The sequence below is a fragment of the Pieris brassicae genome, chromosome 13, assembly GCF_905147105.1.
Source record: "Pieris brassicae chromosome 13, ilPieBrab1.1, whole genome shotgun sequence".
NCBI classification, from domain to species: domain Eukaryota; kingdom Metazoa; phylum Arthropoda; class Insecta; order Lepidoptera; family Pieridae; genus Pieris; species Pieris brassicae.
This window is the reverse complement of record NC_059677.1, coordinates 4,823,282-4,847,106: the sequence shown is the minus strand read 5'-3', so window position 1 is coordinate 4,847,106 and position 23,825 is coordinate 4,823,282. Positions and strand designations below refer to the sequence as shown.

Below are 23,825 nucleotides of genomic sequence, written 5' to 3'. Positions count from 1 at the left end.
ACGGAAAATAATTTACAAATAGATATATACCGACTTTAAAAATGTGTTTGGTTTGACGACACGTGATTTTGTTAGAATTGAATATTTCTCAAGAAGTAGTATAAAAAAATTTTGGTAACGCAAGATCCTGCTTTGTACCATTTGGGCTAACCAAATTGAACCCTGGCTTCAATTCCTGGTACTTTGAATCTTTTATACTATCAAACTATTCTTCAATTTGTTTAAGTTTTCTGTTAAGACATTTAATTATCATTACTATTTAGGTTAAGAAAATTGTTAATATTGTATAATGGAGTGATGAAAATAAATTAATCTTTAAATACGTAAATTCTTATTACAAAATGGCGGTGTTATCAGTTCATGTCATGCTAAAATAGTTTTCATTAGCTTTCTATCTCACGGTCAATCACAATGTCATTAATTATAATCGATAAGTCTGACAGGAAAAAAAAATGCCTTTGATTTAGTTAAATTTGCCAAACTACTAACATAACGAAAAAGTGGCGCGAATATTTTGTTATTTATTTATCGTACACGGATAAGAAAAAATAGTTTTAGATTATGTTTATATTTCCCAGACTACTAACATAAATCAAAAATGGCGCGTATTTTTTGTTATTTATTTATCGTACACAGAATACAATAAAGTGTTAATCAACAGATTTACACTTGCAAAATAAAAATGACTGAGTCGCGAGTCCTATAAGGTATGTTAATTTTGTATCAAAATAATCTTCCACCAATTGACTTGGGTTTAGATTGCATATTTGCTTATTTATATTTCATAGACAAATGACACGTGTTAAATGCACGAAGACAGAAAGGCCATTGGTTTTGGTAAAACCTTAGACTTTAGAAAAAAGAGTCACACGGGCTTACTGCTGTAATTTGTATAATATAGGTAATAACAATAAATTAATATTACAATTACTTTTATTCACTTTTCTTTTTTTAATTGTATGGCCTGGTAACGCGACCTTTAAGCCATATTCACTTTCCTTTTTTTTTAATTTTATGATTCACTTTCCTCGTATTTAGTCAAAGACAAGACTCCATAGCTCTATACTAAATCAAAGACAATTCCATCGAGGAAAACCAAATAAATCGGTAACAGAGTATGTTAACTGGACCTCGTTTCTAAGTAATCTGTTTAGCATAACAAATAAAGCCTTGATTCTAGATAAATGGAACATGCGCAAGATATATATTAAAATATGTAAAATCGTTATATCGTGACATAACCTATATGTATAATCCGGATTTATTCACGTTCGTTACGCCAATAATGTATTTTTGACAGCAACGCAAAACCAAATCTCTGACAATGCATATATTTCGATGTGAAAGAAATGCAATGCTGTCATTATAAATGAAATGAATATTTGTAATGATTGACTACTGAAGGCAAACTAAATTTAATCTATGCGCATGAAAATAAGTTAAAAATACTGTATCAAACATAGAAGCGAGCAGAGAAACAAAAATATCCGATGTAACGTGATTACCTTAAAACTAGGTCTTACCAACCAAAGTTCTTCAACCAAAAGGTTCTATAAACTGAAATGGCTGATAGACCAAAAAACTGTTTGGACCGTAAAGCGCGTCAAATTACCCTTAAATTACCTATATACAAATACATAAGTTACATTCATACATTACATATCGGAATTACAGGAAAATATATAAAATTGACATGTTAAGAGCGCAATCGGCGTTTAAAATACGTTTACATTGCATCAATAATAAAATATAATTGCTAACAAATAGAGGAAAACAATATCAAATAGTTGAATTAAAATGTAGATTGCTGTTCACAATTCTCGATCTTGTACATAAGAAATTGAAGAAAAACAATTGATAAATAATACATAAAAAACGAGTCTTTTATGTAACCTAACGTTAGTTATATACCTCGTATTAGTTAATAAATTGTAAAGCGTCAGTTCTGGTAGTAATATGTCCCGTTAGTTTTTTATACATTGATAAATTGTTCATTATTCATTTTCGATAATGTCCAATAGGTCCTTAGTTTTGAGGACCCATTACAGTTACAGTTTTTGTAACTACAGCGTCACACCCCTAAAGGTATGTTCAGAGATTCATCTAGCAAGCAAGTCGGTTTATTCAGCACTTGAGAAACCGTCTTAAGTTAATACGTAATAACATCTTATAGTGATTATATCAATAGATTGATACACTAATTGTAATTTTAATATTCTATGTTTGCTAGAACGTGGAGTGAAATTACGAGAGCTGCCCAAGATAGTTCTACACTGGACGTTCTGCCCCACCTGGGGAACAAAACTTTAAGTACGTCGAATGTCACTTCTTCTGACTGACTGACTTCATACACAACAAAAAGTCAGATGTGACCTACATTTTTTATTCGCTTTAAAAAATCATTTGTTCTAATTAAAATGTACCGTTATCTGTAACGAGTATAGGATGTTGTTATCACCCAAATTCTTCCAAACCTGTTCGACCACAGGCGCACTGCAAATTTTGGCCGCACGCGCTTAACTACGACGCGATTAACGTAATAGTAGCAATGGCAACATTAACATTTTGTGTTAAAACTTATCCTTTGATCCCGCTCTTATTAGCTTGTCGAAAGCGTCATTAAAATCGATATATTTTTAGAGATAAAAATACAAATTTCGTTTTAGAGATTTGGTCGACGAAAAACACATAATTTCAATCGAACTATGGGACTTCAGGTTGAACTGTTTAAGCTGTATTTCTGTTGTTGTATTTTAGATAACAGGCAAACGGGCGGGAGGCTCAACTGGCTCAGTGATACCGCTGCCCATAGTCACTTTCATTGCCGCATGGCTCGCAAGTGCGTTGCCGGCCTTTTAAGAATGGGTACACTCTTTTCTTGGAAGACCTTAAGTCCAAGCCGGAAATATTTCAGTGGGCTGGTTTTAGATAGTAGCGGCAAAAACTACCTTGGAAAACGCCCCGTTGTGGAAGGGCGGACGACGAGGTGATACAGGTGGAATTTCGTAACCGGCTACGTCCGATGATGAAAGTCAGCTGTTGGTTTATCCGATCTACTCTGAACACTACGTTTATAAAGGTTTAAAATTTATATAATAAATGTTCAAATTAAACGCCGCGTCGATTAACCATAGTGCGGTATACCCGGGTTTTATACATTAAAGGAAGTGCAGCAAATGTAAATAAGGCGTCCTTTCCTGAATGTCATGGTTTCCGAACCTTAAAAGGCATATTCAAACTCGTGTAAATGTCGGTAAATAAATTTGTCGGTATTGCGATTCAAAGGTCGCGTTAACACTTTTTCTTTTGGGCTTGAGGTATACAATATATAGTAGAGAATTAGCACGCCATTGCGCATAGCATACGCAATATGCGGACTACATTTGTAATAAATGGCTGCTTAATAAACTCGCTAATCGCCCACAGTCTGAAACACTGATAAAGGTCACGTGTTTAAAAACAAAAGAATCTGTTAAGGAATTTACTGTTAGTTTGTTATTAAAGAGCTGTGTTTTTTTGCTTCGAAGAGTTCTCATATCTTACAAATAATTAATAAAATTAAGAAAATAAATCTTGGTTTGGGCCTCAGATATCTGTTTCATGATCATTTGTCAAGCAAGGCAAGTAGGAGATAGCCTCCTGTGCCTGACACACGCCATCGACGTTTTGGGTCTAAGGCAAGCCGGTTTTCTCACGATGTTTTCCTTCACCGTTCGAACGAATGTTAAAAGCGCACTTAGAGTTAAACTCCCTTAGTGTACAGCCGGGGATCGAACCCAACCCTGCTTAATTATTATGAATAAACACATTTTTATCTTCATTATTTTACACATGGATTTTAAAGTCCGTGTGTCATCGTTCGCGCTAATTTCGCTTAGTATTCTTGAATGCTCAAATATCTATACATAATGTTATTGATACATTACAAACCGACAGTTATATGTCAAACACGTAGGTCAACTGTCAACTAGACAAAATGCATAAATTAGTTATTAATGTAAATGTCGATAAGTGAAAGTGATAACTGGTTCATTGCGACATGAAACGGATACTAAAACTAGATAAAAACTGGCTCATCTATTGCCAGGAGGCTCGCGAGTGCGTTGCCAGCTTAATTCGAGATGTAGCACGAACTGTCTCCCGTCCAATTCGACGTTTTTGACATACTGAAGTCATAATCGAAGGAAAAGCGTCTATATGGTGTAGCATAAATATGCAAAGGTTGGTGTATGTAGCTACTAAAAAGGTATACTGAATGATATTTTAAGGCGAGACGAAGTTCGTAGTAAAAGATAAATGTCTTAAAACGTAACCAACCAAGGACATACCTATAGGACAACGTTGTTTTATTTTAAATTTATTGTAAATATTGGAAAAACGCGTTTATTTACATATGAGTCATTGTAGTTTTCATTATTATCCTTGTTTAAATGCTAGACTACTCGGAACATGATAGAAAAATCTAGAAATTATCAAGCACCACTAAGATTTATTTAATGTGAATTTAATTAGAGTTCACTATTGTCATTAGATGTTATTCAATACTACGAAACGTCTGCTAAGTGGTTGTTTTTGATTCGAAGAATTCTTTCTGACTCCAACTTTGTTTTTTCCCTTTGGAGTAGAGACTCTTGGGTCGTGGGTTCAAATGCACAGGTTAAATAGTTAAGTTGGCGCCTGGTACTAAAGGTGACCCCAGAGCTGATGCATTCCTCAACGAATTAGTATCGCAATACAGTGATCTTACTTGTATTTTTTTTTGCAAATTTTATCAGTCATAACGAACATAAAGTATTTGCACAAGACCTACATAGTAATAATAAAAATCAATAAAAAAAAGTTAAAACAAATTTTTAAATTTTTAAAAACGAATTTAGTTTGATCCCTGTGGCAGTGTACCATTTCATTGCTGTATTGCAATATCTAATCGTTGAGTCTGGAAAACACCAGCTCTGGGGTCACCTACCAGGCGCCAGATATCTTTGATAAATTTATTTTTTTATTTTTCCATTTATCTATTTGTAATTATTGTTACTCCCGTCCCGTCCCGTCATTTCCACATTTAAAATATCGGTACAATAGATCGGTTAGACGTTGCGCTTGGGTTTTAGATGTGTTACCATTATTTATTGTCTTACAAAGGAATGTAAATAAATATAAAAAACCCGTATATGTTATATGCAGGCCTCGTGGCTTGCGAATCAATGCTTTCCAATTTCTCTCTACACTCGTACGGCGGAGGAATTGTGTGGAAATGTCTCAGTAGTAGACCTAGTACGACAACGTATCAGCTGATAATCACTTGCCATGTAAAGAATCTGAGGATTTTTATTAGGAAGCCTACTGGACACCCAAAAAGGGCAGTCTTTCATGGACATCCATTTTAATGCCTGCCTTTGAGGGAGGAGTATTCTATCTTAAAGAATTGGAGGTCGTATATTAAATATAATAATATAAACTTAATGTAATCTTGAATAGTTTTTTTATTTATTACCAAAAAAAGCAGGGATTGTTTCACCCCCCACCGGGAGTCACAGTTCGCTAGCACCATGTGTGCAAGATGTGTGGACTATGGAAGAATGAAAACACAATGAAAGTTTGACAGTACACAGAGTATTTAAATGAATCGTGTTAAAATGTACGTCTCAAGATGCACGCGACGGCTGTGTGACCTGCATACCATACCTGAACTTGTTTTAATAACATTTTAAGTTTATTTTATACTGACCCGTATTCGTTTTGCGATACTGTATCGGTTCACTGGTATTAAATTTTGTGAAAACTGTCTTGGAGGAGGCCTATGATATTTGTGTCTTTTCTAAGAATATTTGTTTTCATAATATATAGAACACGAACATGAGGCTCACGTGACGTGAAAAATCTTCAACTAAAATCAAGTTTCCGTCGTAGTTATAAAACACATCTAGTTAATTACTAAATCTAGTTTTTATTGATCTATGTTCTTAAACACAACTACAACAACGCTGCTGTGGTCTCTGGCAGAATGACCAGCGCTGTGGCTCTTCCTCCAAAACATAACGCGGCCAATTACAACCACAGCACACACGCATTCTTCTTTTTGTAGTGCCTCTCCACTACTGGTCAGCTCGTCGTTCTTCTCCTTATTCTTTGCCAAGCGCATCAGCTGTTCTTTAGCGGAGCCACGACTTTTCACTGTTACCGTACACACGCATTACACACTTAAAACGTACCTTATTGTATAAAAGAAAAAAAAAGTTATCTGTCACACTTTGTTATTTTTTTTGTTTACTGTTTTCTTGTGTGTTTGGTTAGTAATAAATGTTATGTCTGTCTATGTTAAGTGCCTCTGGACATTTATACTCCTTGAAATCGCTCGTTATATAGAGTTTACACAGTATGGAAGTATGGACCCAAGTTGACCATGACTGACGAAGGGCGTTTCCTTCTAAATTTCTTATGAATATTAATTAATTACGTACAAATTTTAATTCGTTATTTTTTACTTACTTCAACAGTCGAATTCATTAAAATATTAATCGTACGTATGTTAGGTACGTTTAGTTCTAGTTTATGTCCACTTTATTGGCTGGGATTTATAAATATTGACACGTTAAAAAAAATATGGTCATACTGTGTCAACGGATTGTGGATAATTTTTTCGCGAATCTGTTGCGGAAGAACACTAAAAAGACGTACGTTTAGTTCCAGTTTATTTCCACATTATTGGCTGGGATTTATAAATGTCGACATTTTGTATACATTGAACTCTGTTATGCAAAGGTTGCACATGCCGAGTGGCCATGGCGTATTGACGCATACGTTAATCATGACATAGCGATGTAAATTTGCATTATCAACTTGTCTTACAAGTATGCTATTGGGACAATAAAATAATATACGTCCAGAGACTCGGAATTTAGCCTTTTTATATATTACAGATGGAAATGCGTTACCGAAAACTGTGGTATGTGTACAGAAACGGAGTGGGTAGTGCACGGGTAGGTGAGAAACTATCTACTACTGACAATCTACTACTGACAAATCACAATCTACTAAATATACTATAGACAAAGGTGGCACATGTCACAGGTCAAGACACATGGCGTAAATCTTATCTGTCTTCGGGGATTTTAGACATTATTTTCGAACTACTTTCAAAAGAGTTAGGTGCAATCAGGAGCTCGACAATGTCCAACACATTCGCTGTTGTTCGACCACAGGTCGCAGCTGGAAAAATTCTACCACAGCATTATGGAATATGTTAGTAAGACGAACATCACAAGAGGTAAAATATAATGATGATATTTCCGGACTAGTTTATGTAAATAAAGTCCTTGTTTATGAAAGGGGAGGGTGGAATTCCCCCAATTAGCTTCTCGGCCACATCTGCCTAATCGGTTATAGAGGTACCAAAAAAACATAATACTATAGAAACCTAAAATTAAAAAATAAAGATATAGTGACAGGCATGTAGGATTATGGAACACCAGTCCCATGTAGGGACGTCTGGCTTTGTGCCAGATCGTGGTCACGATAATTTAAACATAGCTTCTGCTGGATAGTTTTTGTGCGGGATTGAAGAAGGACTTGAAACTAAAATTGACATATTAGAAAGATATGCATATACATGATAAAACTAGCGGATAAATACTGCATGAATGTTGGTCAATGTAAAGAGAAATGGAAAATTAGGGAGAAGGTTTTTGCCGTAAAAATTCAAACAAATACCTTTTAGAACTTACATTTAAACAACTAAAACTAATACAATAACCACTTATCAATTATTATATTAATTAATTAATATTATTATTAATTACAAGACAGCCTCTTCACGATATTTCCCCCTCTCGTTAGAATAAATCCATTGGAGCACAACCTTGATCTGAACAGACGACCTCAGGGTTGAAAGTCGCTCAAGCCACTAGGCCAGCTCTTAACAGTGATGTCATTAATTCACAAGAATATGCGTTCACGAGTTATTTGTTTCGGACATCGCGACGACGATGTAATGACTTTTTAAGTTTGGTTTAATATATTTTTAGTGAGGTAACTTTAACCTAATTCCTAAAAAAGGCGATATTAAAGACAATATGTATGAGTAACGGATTGTTTGCATATTATTATATTTAGATGGAGCTAGCGGTCAACTTTTATAGGTCTGGGCCTCAGATTTCTGTATCTGTTTCATGATTATTTGTCAATCTAATAGGCGAGTAGGTCGGCCTTCTGTGCCTGACATAGGTTGACTTTTTGGATCTAAAGGAAGCCGGTTTCCTTACAATGCATTCCTTCACCGATTGAGCGATTGTTAAGTGTTAGAAAGTCGAAGATCATACCTACAATCTCAGGGATAAAAGTCACACCCTGAACCAGTTTAGTTATTTTTTTTATAGTTACGCATTTGACACACAGCAATATGGACTTTAAAAATATTCAATTGTTTTTAGATAGATAAATTAAATAAGTGTTTTTATTCCAAAAATCTTGTGGATCTTGACACCTTGATAAATTATTTTTTGTAACCATATTTATTATCTTTATATATACAATTATACTGTACGTGTGTATGTCGCTGAACTTCTCTTAAACGGTTGGACCAATTCGAATGAATTTTTTGTATGCGTGTTGTGTGGCATCCTGGGTGGCTTAGGTTTACTAATCAACCAGGAAAAAGGCACTGCAGTCGTTATCTAGGTTATTTATCTATACAGCAAATAAACAGTGGGTATATAAATAAATCTTCTGTGCATGTGTTCGTAATTAAACTCTTAAAAGGCTGGACAGATTTTGATGACATTTTTTCCAACTGGAGTCAAGAATGATTTACATTATTAGATATTTTTTGTATGTAGACATGTGCATATGATGTCTGACAGAACAGCTATTTGTTTAAAAAAAATTGTATATCGAATAGGCAAGTAGGTAGGCACCTTCTGTGACGCACCCTTTCGACTTTTTGGAAAGACAAGCCGGTTTCCTCACGATGTTTTCCTTCACCGTTCTATGTTAAATGCGCAAAGCCGGGGATCGAACCTAGGACCTCAGAGATCAGAGTCGCACGCTGAAGCCACAAGGCCAACACTGCTATTTGTTTATTATTATTATTTACCTATATAAAAATAACTGTTCATTTTATACTTTTAAGCTGCTGGAGTTTAGCTGTTGGAGTTTGTAATATTAATGATAATTTAGGTAAGAATCCAAGTAATGTATGAATACTGCGCAGAAATAATTTGTTTTTGTTATCATGAATTACTGCTTAGGTTTCATAATTTTAATTATTATTTGGGGTTTTGTTAATAATTTTTATCATTATGTAATATTTGCTCACAGGTTATAAAACGAAGTTTACAGTTGGCGGTATCGACTGCGTTGTTTTGTGTAAATCAGTAAAAAAAAATGTAAACCTTTACATTTTTCTTTACGATATTCGATTTGGTGCATTTGTCTCTTTCAGACAAATTGAGTTTATTCTGTAAATAACACGGATAATAATACTTTATTTGTTTAGATGATTTTTCTTGGTGTATTTACTCAATTAATTATAAGTTATATTTAGAAGTTGGCCTTAAATTTAACCTTGAAAGTGTTATGTTACTGAATCCAGAACTGGTGCATTCCTCAATGAAGAAGTATCGCAATACAATGAGGAAATGCCACCGTTAAAGGTACCCTGCCACATGGGCCAAACATTTAAAATATGTTTTAATTTCATTTTTATAAATTTTTCATCATCATCAACATCAATGGTTATACAGCCCCTTGTGGGCCTAAGCCTCCTCAAGTACACTTCGCCATCGCAATCTATCCATTCCCGATTCCAATTGCGAACCCCTATCGTTTCGAGGTCCTTCACAACTACAACTCACCAACGTAGCCTCGGTCTACCAGGTTTTTTCTTTCCACCGGGTTGGGAGTTTAGTAAGGACCTTGGGGTTTATATTTTTAAAAATTATTATTATTAATACTATGTAATGTAACAAACTAAAATCCAACACTTTAATTCAACCTTTCTATCAGCTGAACAATGACAAATTAGAAAAAATACTAATTTGGACTAATTTACACAAGAATTCGAGTGAAATTTTAATGTGATCTACATTAAAATTTTTCAATAACAGTGTTGGCCAAGTGGATAACGACTTTCATCCCTAAGACAGGTTTGAATCCCCGCTTTGCATCAATGGCCTCCTATGTGCGCATTTAACACTTGTAGGGTGAAGGAAAATATCGTGAGCAAACTGCCTTAAACCCAAAAAGTCGGTGGTGCCTACCACCTACTTGCCGATTATGCAAATCGTCACGAAAGAGATATTGACATCCGAAACCCAGGGAAGTTGTAATGTCACTAGGTTTTCTTAATTTACCCAATTGTTTACAATTACTAAACAAATATGCGAAAATTCAACAAATGCACATGTTCTTTGTGATTAATTTAATTTGAATTATTGTTGACTGCGTAATGTGTCCAGAATACTGACATAAAATATCGGACGACGAATAACTTTTTTTATGTAATGTAACGGCTCACCTGATGTGACACCGCCGCCCATGGACACTCATATTGCCAGAAGGCTCGCAAGTTACCTTCCTTAACTATTGGTATGATCTGTTCTTGGGCAGCTGGTTCCACATACTGGTGGCCAAAACTGCCTTACACGCTCAATTGTGGAACGACGGACGTCGAGGTGATACGAATGGTATTTTGTATTTTTGCCAATTTGCCAACCAGTAACGTTTTGGTTTTTCATAACGAAAACGTTTCTTGCAAGCGCTGCCTTCACGTTTATATGATAAGATTTCTAGAGAGAATATTAAGAGCTTGATATTGTCTACAAAGCGACGCCATATCATTTATTATATAAAAACGTCAAAAGCAAACTCAAACACTGTACGAAATATGTTGCAGTTTTCGTCAATATCTAATAATTTATAAAGTTTTACCGGTCACGATTGCCCGTGCAGCAGTAATGGTTGGTAGGCTAGGTGAGGTTCAGCAGGAGTGCTTATCCGTGGTATACCTAGATTCACCATTACACAGTATGCAGTTTCGTCAACAACGTAATACAAGTATGACTAATCGTACATAATGTAAGCGTTAACAAGCCACTCGCCTCTTTGATTAGTACTTCCTATTTGCGTTGATTCTTTGTCCACAGACCGCCATATTGATAATTTGATTAAAAAGGGGTTTTGTGTTGTAATAAGTGATAATATTAAAATTATTTCAAACAAGTTTAACAATATTTGATAGTCTTTTTTAAGAGGACAAACGAGCCTACCGGACGCCCAAAAGAGGCAGTCATCGCAGCATCGCATTTAATGGGTGTTACGAATTTTAGTTCCTTAAATTGGTCTACGGTAGCTCATACCTGCCCCGGAGGCTTTAAAATCAAAAACTTTTGATGTCAGTAAAATATCGAATATAATCTAGATTAATTAATAGGTAGCAATTACGTGTTCATTTACATAGAATGTCACGCATAGGCGTTGCTGACGGCGGTTCAAACATTTTATCACGTAACCTATGGAAATATCATTCGAAGGTATTTTATGATATTATTTATCTTAGTTTAGATATCGTATTTAAAGAGTCAAACTGGTCTATCAGCAGTATTTTGGGGCCACTTTATCAAGACAGCTTTTCTAACCCATGGACTCCTGTTGGTTGCGCATTTGATGATCAATGGACTTTGACTGACACTTTTGAGTACGTCAAATATCTTTTTGTCCTTTCACAGACTCACTTATGACGAACATACTCGGAGGTTTGACTCAGAGTCATTTGAAGTCATATATAGACGAGGCATAGTACTAAGTTGTGCCATTTCCTAATTCAGTTATGTACTTTTTATAGATAAAAGTGGCAAACGCCGGCAAACTACGGGACGCCCAAAAAAGGCAGTCATCGCAGCCCATGGATACTCATTTTAACCGGCCTTAGCGGGAGATGTTTGAATATTTTATCTGATCTTTGTGAGCAGTGCTGGCCTACAATAGTTCAGAAATTGAGGTCATAGGTTCAAATCCCTGTGGGACCCCAATTGACTTGCTCGCACATTTATGCTTGCTCCTACGGTAAAGGTAAACATGAGGAAATTGCCAGAAAAAGTCGATGGCTTGTATCAGACATGACCTGACTTGCCTATACAAATGATTACGAAATAGATACTTAAATCAGAGGTCCAGAACTAAAAAGTTGTGTCGGTACTGGTTGTTTTTATGTATTTAATTATACAACTTAATGTTTACATTTTTGTATTTTTAAATAATTAAACGCAAAATTACTCTCCACGTTTAGAGTACTTTTAGGCAATCATAGCCCGTAAGAGATTGCCACTTCAAAGTTGCCATATTAACGTTAAATGCCGCAAAGTTATTTTCTCAATTCGCGGGATTTCACTTCTCCTAACTTTCGTTACATTAAATTTAATTAAAAAACTTAATAATTAAAGAAATAATTTAATTAACACTACAACAAACGTTCGAAATTCAAAAATGTACTTGACCGAAGTCCAATTGGTTAATGATGGAAGTTCCTGTTGAGACTCATCGATGTCCGGCATAACATTAACCAATGGAAGGCATTCAGGAATTACGAATGATTTAACTGTTCAGCACCGGTTCTCACTACGTGACGTATTGACACAATGTTACGTCTTGAGACAGTTTACGGATCAAGAATTTTCTATGTCCTATTACTTAGTTATGTGAGATAGAGTCAGATATTGTGAAAGTAACTAATAACTTTTATTGAATACTAGCGAAACTGTCTTATGAATATTGATTTCGAATTGGTATAATTAACTAAAAATGCTTTAAGGCATACAACATTCTTTGTTTGTTTTTGTGGCGCGTATATAAATAGTTTTGTTGGTATTCCGACACGGGAACAGGCCATGTGAAAATCATGGGTTTTGAAGATTAATACCACAAACAATTAGCGACTGTAATTATTTTATACGTATTTTATCAATATAATAACTCCGATCCAGGCATTCCCTCCCGACACATCCTCTTTAACAATATTTGTAGCACGCATTGTTAAGTCAAACGACATAAGGTTACATCGAATAAGTTATAAAAATGAAATTGCTAGCATAACAAAGTATTCTTAATTTTCCGAGCCATTTTCTTAATTTTTTCTTTCATATGAACCTTTTCCTTACAATAACAAACAACAAAAACATAATCAGTTCAGCCGTTCACGCTTGATGCCGTGACCAAGGGAAATAGAGATTCATCTTTACTTACATATAGATTTATATACTATTTCGGCTTCGTACTCATTTCTAATAACAATTTGATCAATTTTCTACGCCTGACACACGCCGTCGACATTTTGGATCGATGACAAATTTCTGGACAAGTTTTCACAGACAGAAAGTCCATTGGTGCCGGAAATTGAATCTACGATCAGAGATGGGTACTGAAACGGTTAACACTGCTCAGACACATAGAACGTACTTCCAACCCTAAATAGATCATCATGGTCTATTAATAAATACAAGGTTTAATTGCCTCAATAATGTCGTTAAAACTCCTAAATTCTGAATTAATCGTTGTCATTCGATAATTGTTTTATAATTGACAGTTTGATCAATTTGGTTCTGGGCTTTGCCTTTGTATCATCATTCGTTTGAACGTCTTCATAATATGTTATTCATTGATTATATACAGTGATTTCGTTAATCGATTCCTAGTTCATCAGAAAATATTTAACGAAATGAGTGGCTCGTGCGTCTTCTTTAAATCTTTATTTACAATGTTCTTATCCTTTATAGTAATAATAACAATGCTTAAAGTATAAAAAGAAAATTAAAACAAATTCAAAAAGTTTGCTCCCTGTAGCAGTGTACCTTTAACGCTGGCATTTCCTAGCTGTATTGCGATACTCATTCGTTGAGCGAGGAAAGCACCAGCTCTGGGGTCTCCGGTTCTATCTACTAGGCACCAAATTAAATCTTTAATTAGCGCCTGTGCATTTGAACTCGAGAGCCTCTACTTCACAGGCCTTTGCCTGCGTGTGTATATGTTTCATCATCATTTGCAATCTAATAGGCAAGTAGATATTCGTTCCACCTTGACGTGTGGCGTTTCATCAGAGAGCGCTTCCTAAACACTTCTGCGCACCACTACTAGTTCATGGAACTAGCTGGTAATACCGGTATTTTCGACCTGTTACGACTTAGGGGCCTTCCAGAGAAAAGCGAAGCACTCATTGAAAGGAATGGCAACGCACTTGCATAGGTAAACACTTATTAACTTCCATATTAACTTAAAGATTTACTGCAAATCTGATTAATTTTACATCACGATCAACTTTCCAATTCAATTCAATCTTTCCTATTCCAAATTCCCAAGCCGACGCTTGATTGGAACCCGCAAGGAAAGCGGAAGAGTGGCCGGCCCAAGCAAACCTGGCGCCATACAGATAAGGCAAAGAGAGCCGGAAAGACTTGGAGCGAGGTGAAATACGAGACTCAAGAACGGACGCGTTGGAGACTCACTGTGGACGCCCTCTGCTACATCTAGGGGTAATAGGGTACGTTAAGTAAGTAAGTATTCAACTTTTCACAAGATGGACAACGATTACTTGCCGAATTAATAACCGCCTTTGGAAGGTCCAATGTTATAAATATAATTGTTTTAAAATTCTAAGAATGTTTTGTGACGGAAGCATACACAAATGTTTGTGGAATATGTTAAATACAATTTAACCTTGAGCAGTTACAATCATAAGTGTTAAAGTAAATAATGATAATATAAGAATACGTACAATACCTATTTACTTCCTTATATAAAACGTGTTGGCAATTGACGGTGAATTAAAATAATCTTTAAAATGTATATCAGTGTAACTACTGTTTTATAATAGTCATCATTTATTTATTTAGGTACACTTACACGACAATTAAAAACGCTATGACACGTTGATACACAAAATTGCTGCCAGTTCTCAAATCGAGGGCGTAGAACGGAAGAGTAGAACTGGCAATAAACTTTCTTTCTTTTTAGTAGAGTAGTTTCCAAGGTTTTTACAAAATGTATGCAATTATTTCGTCATGGTCCTTATCACATGTTAAAACAGATGATTATTTTAATTAAATTGAATAAAAATAAAGTAATTAGGTAAATAAGTTTGGGTGTGCACGTGTGCAGTCACCTAGATAAGGAGTGTGTAGGAAATTATACATAATCAGTAGGTAATCTTTAATTGCGCTACACAGTGGGTGATTTACATAAACCGCTATAGAAGTATAAAGTAACGTTTAATTTTAACTTCACACATTATTTACAATTTCTCGAATCGAACCTATTCTTCTTCCGAACCTACATAGTAACAATACTAATAAGAAAGTAATAAATAGATAATTTAAACATATTAAAATTGTGGTCCCTGTGGCAGTGTACCTTTAATGCTGGCAGCATATCCTTGCTGTACTGCAATACTTATTGGTTGACCAAGAAAAGAACTACCTTTTGGGTCACCGGTACTATCAATCAGCCTAATTAAATCTTTAATTAGCTATCTATAGCTAGCTATAATCTTCAACAAAATTGAAGATAAAAAGTTATGGTAAAAACAGAACATGTATCTTGAAATCAGTAAAACAAATTCATTAAATTGTGTACATTTAACAATATCAACACTGTTGAAAAGAAAAGGGCTTATATAGACCCTAGAGGCACGCTTGTATTTTATTCAAGTACATAAAAATTATGTAATACCAGAACACAAAGTATGTTTATTATTTAATATACAAATAGTGTGTTCCAAGTAAAACCACAACACACAAAAGATATCAAAAGTTATAAATCACTTGTGGTTATTAAGTAATCTATTTTTATAATTGTGTAATTATTTTTTATTCTTCGTAGGAAATATAATCATTATAGTGGAATTCTACTTTGAAGACGAATATTATAAAGTTTGTGAGGTTCTTTATTAAAACTCTTTTTGCTAATAAAAAACCACGTTTATGAGTGTAATATTTTTTTATGTAACGAGGCAAAGGGGCAGGTTCCTCACCTGATGTTTACCGGAAAGACACACATTGCCAGAAAGAAGGCTTGCAAGAGCGTTGTTGGCCTTTTTTAGATTTGGTAAGCTCTTTTCAGAATGACTTTAAGTCGAATTGGTTCGAACTTTGGTGCGCAGCTGTTCCATATAGTGGTGGTGCGCGGCAAAACCTGCCTAAAGGCTATATTTCAAGAAAAATGAAGACGTTTTAGCGTTTTGAATTAAAAAATATAGTTTTTAAATGATGCCTTAACGATGAGAGATATATCAGTTCTAGTGAAAAGTTGTAGATCTTGATAAAGAATTTAAATTGGGATAAAAATGGCACAGTTCAAAATAACAGGAATTCATAACTAGTTGTTTTTTACTAGCCCGCATTCTTACATCTGTAGTGATACATACAATATACATCGTCATACAACGAAAGCTATTTTTGCCGCTAAGTATATTTGCTTCGCGACCTTCGGGCCTGTCTGTGGTTAGTCTTTCCTTTATCATGTCCCTCCTCCACATTGGTGGTCCCGTTACTAACAGCATTAGTAGACTTCAAAGTTTTATAAGACACCATCCCAAGTAGGTTCGGTCCCCGGCTGTGCACCAATGGACATTTAACATTCGCTCGAACGGTGAAGGAAAACATCGTGAGAAAACCGGCTTGTCTTAGACCCAAAAAGTCGACGGCGTGTGTCAAGCACAGGAGGCTGATCACCTACTTGCTTATTATATTGACGAATGATTATGAAAGAGATACAGAAATCTAAGGCTCAGACCTAAAAGGTTATAGTGGCACTGATTTTTTTTATAGAGAGAATTATAAAGAAATTCAATTCAAAAATGTCGGGGTCATGCACGCGATATACTTTGTATAATCATGTTACACGGACGGACCCTTGCTAAAGCACAATAATTTTAGTTGTAGGATTACTGTCCGAGTGTAGTAGGCTGTCAAACGCCATTAGTAAGTTGTTTTTAAACCTAGCTAAGGCCATTCCGTGCGTCCCTAATGTTATTAAATACATTTATTTGAAACTCGTATCTGTCGACTTAAATTGAATTAATAACATGGAATTTTACGACGATTCCGATGTAATTTGTATAGGTTGCATGTATAAGTGCGTTCACATACATAAGTTTTGATGACGATGTATGGAAAAATACCAATATTTTTCATATTTTCGAAGTAAATATGATTTTTTTACTCAGCTATCTTTTAAGTACTTTTTATATGAGAGACGCTGTACAAATGTTTCATCGCTGACCACAACGACATGACATGAGCTACCGACTGAAGAGAGAAAGAGATAATTTTAGTAGCAGTTTATATGTACCAAATTTTGCAATGCCAATCCGCAGAGATAGTTCGCTTTTCTCTTTTTCAAACTTTTCGAGTATTGCAAGATATTTTTTTGATTAACTTTTATAACCTAATTTGTCAGTGACTTGGGTGCGTCAAGTTCATTAAACAAGGTACCTAATTGCTCGTAACTAATTAGCATTTAATTAAGATTTTGTACTTGGACGTTATATCTTTCACGGTCAAAAAGTATATTTAGAATGAATTATATATATGTATAAGCCGCATCGTATCCACGATTTTTGTGATTCAATTCGGATCGTGAGTACAGAGTTATATCGATAAAACAATCGACTGAAATTAAAATTTCCTTGAAACTAAAAGTAAATATGTATATATGTTTAATAAAGTAGCAGTGTTGGCCTAGTGGCTTCAGCGTGCGACTCTCATCCCTATGTCAAACCTGGTCTGTGCATCAAAGGACTTTCTTTCCATGTGCGCATTTAACATTCGCTCGAACGGTGAAGGAAAACATCGTGAGGAAACCGCCTTGCCAAAAAGATGACGGCGTGTGACATTCACAAACTGATCAATTGCCTATTAGATTGACAAACATTATAAAATGAATACAGAAATCCAGATCAGATCCAGAAAAAAGTTTGTAGCGCCGCTAAATTATTTTTATTTAAAATAAGATATGCTTTACAGAAGTCTCTTTTTTCATTCATGTTGACTACGAATCGTGATTGACCTTGCGGTCCTTCGGATCACAACTGTATAAATAGTATATTTTTTTGGTACACCACGACATATATAGTGTACTATATATAGAATATATATATTCTACAATCTACAGTATACGTATACGTATATATTAAAATCTATTCTAAAATAGGTACATAAAGAAAAAAACCCTTATTAATCTACGACTGGTAGATACCCGATAGTTGTTATCTATTGCGCAATTATCATATTCGTGAAGTAATGTTAGCCTTTGACAAAAATGGCGCATAGGCCTGGAAATCTTACCTTTAAATAGGGATCACGTTTTAATATACTCTATTAAGGGTTTTTACCTGTGCTATAAGAGAACTAAGAGTAGAATTGAGATCCAAAAAAAGTCCTTACCTTAATTTAATGTCATTTTCTTGTATTATATAGACTGTGCCCATATAGTCTGTGGACTGTCAAAATAGATTAGATTATTTAGTTAGAAATTTTCGAGTTTTTCTTGTAATTCATGACATTAAATTAAGGTTTTTTTGTATCTCAATTCAAGCAGAGGAAAATCGATAAGCGATAAGAGGTTATAATTTTGACGTAAATTATTATATTAAGGCAATGTTAATTTGACTCCTAAAACAATAAAAAAAAAACAATTTGGGCCAAGTCCCAAGCAAATAGTTGAATTTTAAGAATAATAGAAACTTAACAAGTTTTTTGAGGTTTATTAACTCACGTTAATTGCGTAGTTAAAAATAAATGACGTCACTTTCCATTTGGAAATGCCGCGTTTTCCTCAAGTAGAAATTGTCTAGACAGGTTAATAGTGAGGATATACGGGATACACAGACCTGTTCCTAATTACTTCTATTTACGTGTAAGGCTGCGGCGCCAGTAAGGTGGGTCATTGCCTAGCTCGTTATAAAACATAAATAGTAAAAGACGCGATGTATGCTATATGATTAACTTTTCAATAGTATTATTGAGACATCAGTATTGGCTTCAGTGAGCGACTCTCACCCCTAAGGATATGCTATAAACAAAATTATATATATTTGAACATTTGTCAAAATAGGAAAGTAGGTACGAGCTGTACACACGCCATCGAATTTTGCGTTTAAGGCAAGTTTATGTTTTCCTTCACCGTTCGAGTGAATGTTAAAATCGCAAGAAGGTCCAGAAAAAGAGGTCGTAGGTTCGAGACCGGCTGAGCACCATCTAAGTGCGCATTTAACATTCGCTCGTACGGTGAAGGAATAAGTCGTGAGGAAAACGGCTTGTTATGGAAAAAGTCGACATGTGTCAGTCACTGTTTGATCACATAGTTGCGTATTAGATTGACAAATGTTCATGAAATACATACAGTAAGTAATCTGAGGCCTAAAACCAAAACATTGTAGCTCCACTGAATAATTTATCATTGATTTTTTTATTTGTACTACATTTCTTTTCTTCCGTTCTAGGCCTTGATTTGAATGGAAAAACTAAGAATAAATTGCTCGACTTAAGAATAAATCAAATATCAAAGTATCCGTGTTTTTGTGTATGAAATTATTCTCGAATAATATTAGCATGCAGTTTTACTGATGTTTTTTAAAACCAATACGTAATGAATATAACGATGTTTTATTATGATAACAATGTCTGGCAACTTAATAACATACTCGATGACTACGATATCTGTAAAGCACGCGAAAATTCGTTTTTTGTATATAATTTTATGTTTTTTTGTATTAAAATATTTAGTATAAACTGGTGAACCCTACATATAATTGTTTAAACGTATTACATTTTTTATAACCAAAGAGACCGGACTTAATTCTTCATCTATGAACAATGTAGACTTAGTACCAAAACGAAAGAACGGAAAATGTTTTTCTGCACTGCGCCATTTATTTTATAAGTAACAATTCAATGAGAAAAACTAACCGAGGTAAAACCAGATCTATAATAAATGCACCCTATTTATAGACAGGATAGTCATTCCTCCTTTTTGCTTAATAAAAATAGCTGATCTCTTATACAACAGCTTAGGTACGCACTATCGTTATTTTTATCGAGAATTCTCATCCTAAGATACGAGAATATATTTGTTTGACTGGATTTCAATTCTGTGTAATATGGGCAAAATTACCTTCAGATGTACCTTTTGATTGTACCTTCAAATTACTATTAATGATTGTTTAATTGCGTAAACGATTAATGATATTAAACGATCGAACAACAGATTGACGTTAAAGACTACACAATGGAAGGGACCATCCAGGAAGGTGACTTAATAAAAATATCAGGAAACTGGCTGATGATCGGCAAAGATTTGGAAATAGTTGCCTTTATTCATTCGAACTGGAGATTATTATTATTTAATAATGATAATTTTTATTATAAGGATTTTTTAAAATAATTTTTTAATTGGCTGCTCAAAGATATAATAAAAATTACTATCTAGCATACTTAAGAATACGTCTAACCTAATGTAGTAAAAAGGATATTTAACAATTGTTCTACACTACTTCCAATCTCGATTAATACACCACCATTAAGTGTTAAAAGTAATCTGTTTAGCACTTAATATTAACCAAATAATGATATAATAAATAAATGTTAAGCCTATAGATTTGAGTAAAATAATCGGAGTATATATTATATACTGCTATTTAAATTTAAAATACATAAGTTACCTAATCCGTATAAGGCGAATCTTCAAGTAAGTGTTTTCATCTGATTGTTTGTAACGTTTATGTGCAGATATATTAGATAAAGAGGACCTAAGTTTTTAAAGTTGTTAAATTTTCTCTTTTTTTATGTATGTTTAGAACATTCGATTTTCAATTTCACAATATCATATACATATATCTGTAATACGTAGGTATATTGAATAAATTTTATTGTTCCGTTTTCCTTTTGTAAATGTTTGAATCTTTATGAAAATATTATTTGTTCCATCTTTGGGTATATTTTTAGTGTAATTGTTTGTTTATATTTATACTTTTTGGTAGCTGTAACATTTTGAACTAAATAAAATCATAAAAATTACACACATCAGAAATCAAAGACGAAAATTTGTTAGATTTTCTTAGAGATCTATTGGACGCTTTGTAACTATTAAACATTTTTTTATTAATTATTTACTCAGCTACTTAGCATATATTATTACGTTTTTAGGACCAAAAGCGTCCAAAGCGGACCAAATCTTTTAATATGCATTTAAGTAATCGTTCTTAATAAATAACTCTGAGTACGCGTTAATAATGTTTGCAATAATGTATGGTATATACGTGTCTTATTAATATCTCATTAGCATATTTTGCTTCGTAGAAAAATGCTTATGAAGGCACTTGTCAAGGTTGTGTAATTTTTATAGTGTTCGTACGTAGACGTGAGCTCGTAGACTATATCATTTATTTCCCGCCCATATATGGAAATATTTCAACAAAAACTGTTTACACAAACTAATTTCACATTACGGGTTATGCCTTTAGATAATTGAAAATCAACAAGCGCAATTTCATCGAAAGTGAAGTACCCACTCTGAATAAAATGTTATAAATTATAAAGTAAAAGTCTGAGTTGACCGTATTTTATTTGTCAAATCTTATATGAAATTGTTAATAAACGCAACCCGTAATGAACGGTTCTAGGCACAAGCTATACAAAAATAAATTGCTGTACAAATAATGAATTTAATTCAAACAAAACAATTAAGCGTTCGACGTTAAACAATCAATTGTTTTTTTTTTTGTGTTTTTGTAATGTTTTTACGTTATATAATATCTCCTAGTATTTTCACTGTTTTTATAGGCGTCCTACGGGACACGCGTAAAGCGTTGGAGTGGGTTGACGGCTTTTGAGCGAGGCTAATGAAATACTAATCTATTGGAGGTCGTATCTTCCCGGGAAGATCTCCACTGTTCAATTCCTAAGTTCGCAGAACTGCCCAGTGAAGCAACCCATGCAACACCGTCTTTATGTCTAAAGCACACCACCGTTGAGAGTCTTAATTGTGTGTTACATTGTGTCAAATATGTGTAAAGTATTTTATGAACAAATATTTTAATATATGTATTCGTAACGTAGATGCGAAGTTATTTTACATTTTCAAAATTATATAAATAATTAACCAAAGCCGGTATATTCAAAATCGATATTTAATATGTGTAGGTACCTACTATATCAAATAAATTATGAAAATAACGTTTTACATTTCAATAACAAGGCTGAAATTCGTCGAAAAACGTCTCAATATATATAATCAATATTTACATTGCCTTGTATAAGGTCACTTAGCATCTAGACGGTACTTACTTCTCAAGCCGATCACCCAATTTGTCCGAATGGTGATTTTCCTTTGGCCTAGTGAGGTCCGCGTCGTACAGATCGCGCTTATACCCTCTCCAGAAAGTCGGCATCATCCAGACGAACCATGTCTTCGATATAACATTAGCCCTTATATAATTATTGCTTTTCTTCTCGCGATCCTTCGGCGGCACCTTCATCGGATCATTTGGACTTTTGTTTCCACTAACCATTGTCTTTCACGTTAAAAACAATTGCAAATAATAAAAACAACAAGTAGAAATTTTACAAAAAGAACATATTTATATATTTTAATTTTTAAATTGAGAACCGCGGCGCTAGGGCCGGATCGCGGACCGCAAACGCAACGTACGACACGACCGAACCGAGCCTTCCACTGAGCGCGCGCGCAGCTGTCGTGAGTTTATATGAAGACGGCGCCACCGTTAATAGCTATGTCATTACTAAAGCTTTCCTGACCTCGTCTTTTAAGTTTTACAAACAAAATCTCATTAATAAAATTCCTTTTTAACAAAAAATATTACTGTGAACCGAATTATTTTCATATTCACGCCGTCTTCTCGGACATTTAGGCAGAGAATGCCTTTTCCTTGATGGCGGTGAGCACGAATTTCCACTTGCCACGGCCCTGACGTACCTCCCTCGCTTCCAGATGACTGAGGGCATGCTCGGTGATGAATACTTTTGACTTGCCACTTCTCAAGTACCTAGGATTTGGTCCAGGTAAAAGGTCTACCCAACCCGAGTTCGCCATCAAAAATATAAAATTTGTACGACGTATAAAATAAAAATAATATCATGAATACTATAGGTCGGTCCCGGACGGAGAAACCATACATTTGAAAATCTACCAAGTATTTTTGGCGTCATTTAAAAAAAAATTAAAAAACTTTTTTTATATAACGACCAACTCATCGGACGTTAAGTGATACCGCCGTTCATAGACACATTACCAGACTGCTCGCAAGTGCGTTGCCGGCCTTTTAACTTAAACCCGTAAACTAATGCAACTATTGATTCTAAAAAAAAAAAAAATTCAACGTTTGGCAAAAATGTTTTTGTCTTCAAGAACTGTCAACTGAGAATTATATAATATATTTTATACATATATACATTATATTAAAGGTATACAAACTTTTTAAATTTGTTTTATTTTTCTATTTATAAATTATTATTTTTAATATTTAGAGGGTTTCAAACCTCGTCACTCACTGACAAATAAGAAAACAAATTAAGAGTATCGAAAGGAGTGCTCTAGGTCTGTAATTGAAAAAAAGTAGAAGTTTGTAAAAGTAGAAGACATAAAGGACAAACTTTAAAAATGATGTTACTTCTAGTAAATGATTGAAATGGAAATGGACCGGACACATTATGTGAGAAGAGAAGAGAAGACGAACAAAGTGACGGAATGGCTTCCTCGCTATGACAAAAGAAAGACAGAGTAAATGATGTGCTAAGAGTAGCTGGTCCTATAGAGAAGAGTGG

The 23,825-nt window shown here is 34.4% G+C and overlaps 1 protein-coding gene and 1 long non-coding RNA gene across 3 annotated transcripts in view; one reads left to right on the top strand and one right to left on the bottom strand.

Moving 5' to 3' along the window:
- Positions 1-22,703, bottom strand: part of LOC123717902 (ATP-binding cassette sub-family C member 4-like) — a 46,984-nt gene extending 24,281 nt beyond the window's left edge. For both annotated transcript variants that reach the window (XM_045674158.1, XM_045674159.1), the window contains exon 1: positions 22,329-22,703. In XM_045674158.1, coding sequence (XP_045530114.1) covers positions 22,329-22,552 — 224 coding nt within the window. In that variant the 5' untranslated portion in view covers positions 22,553-22,703. The remainder of the gene's footprint in view (positions 1-22,328) is intronic.
- On the top strand, positions 2,041-3,167 carry LOC123717903. The gene is made up of 3 exons (XR_006754894.1): positions 2,041-2,085; positions 2,231-2,310; positions 2,915-3,167. It is a non-coding gene; the product is annotated as an uncharacterized LOC123717903 (long non-coding RNA).
- Positions 22,704-23,825: the final 1,122 nt, after the last annotated feature.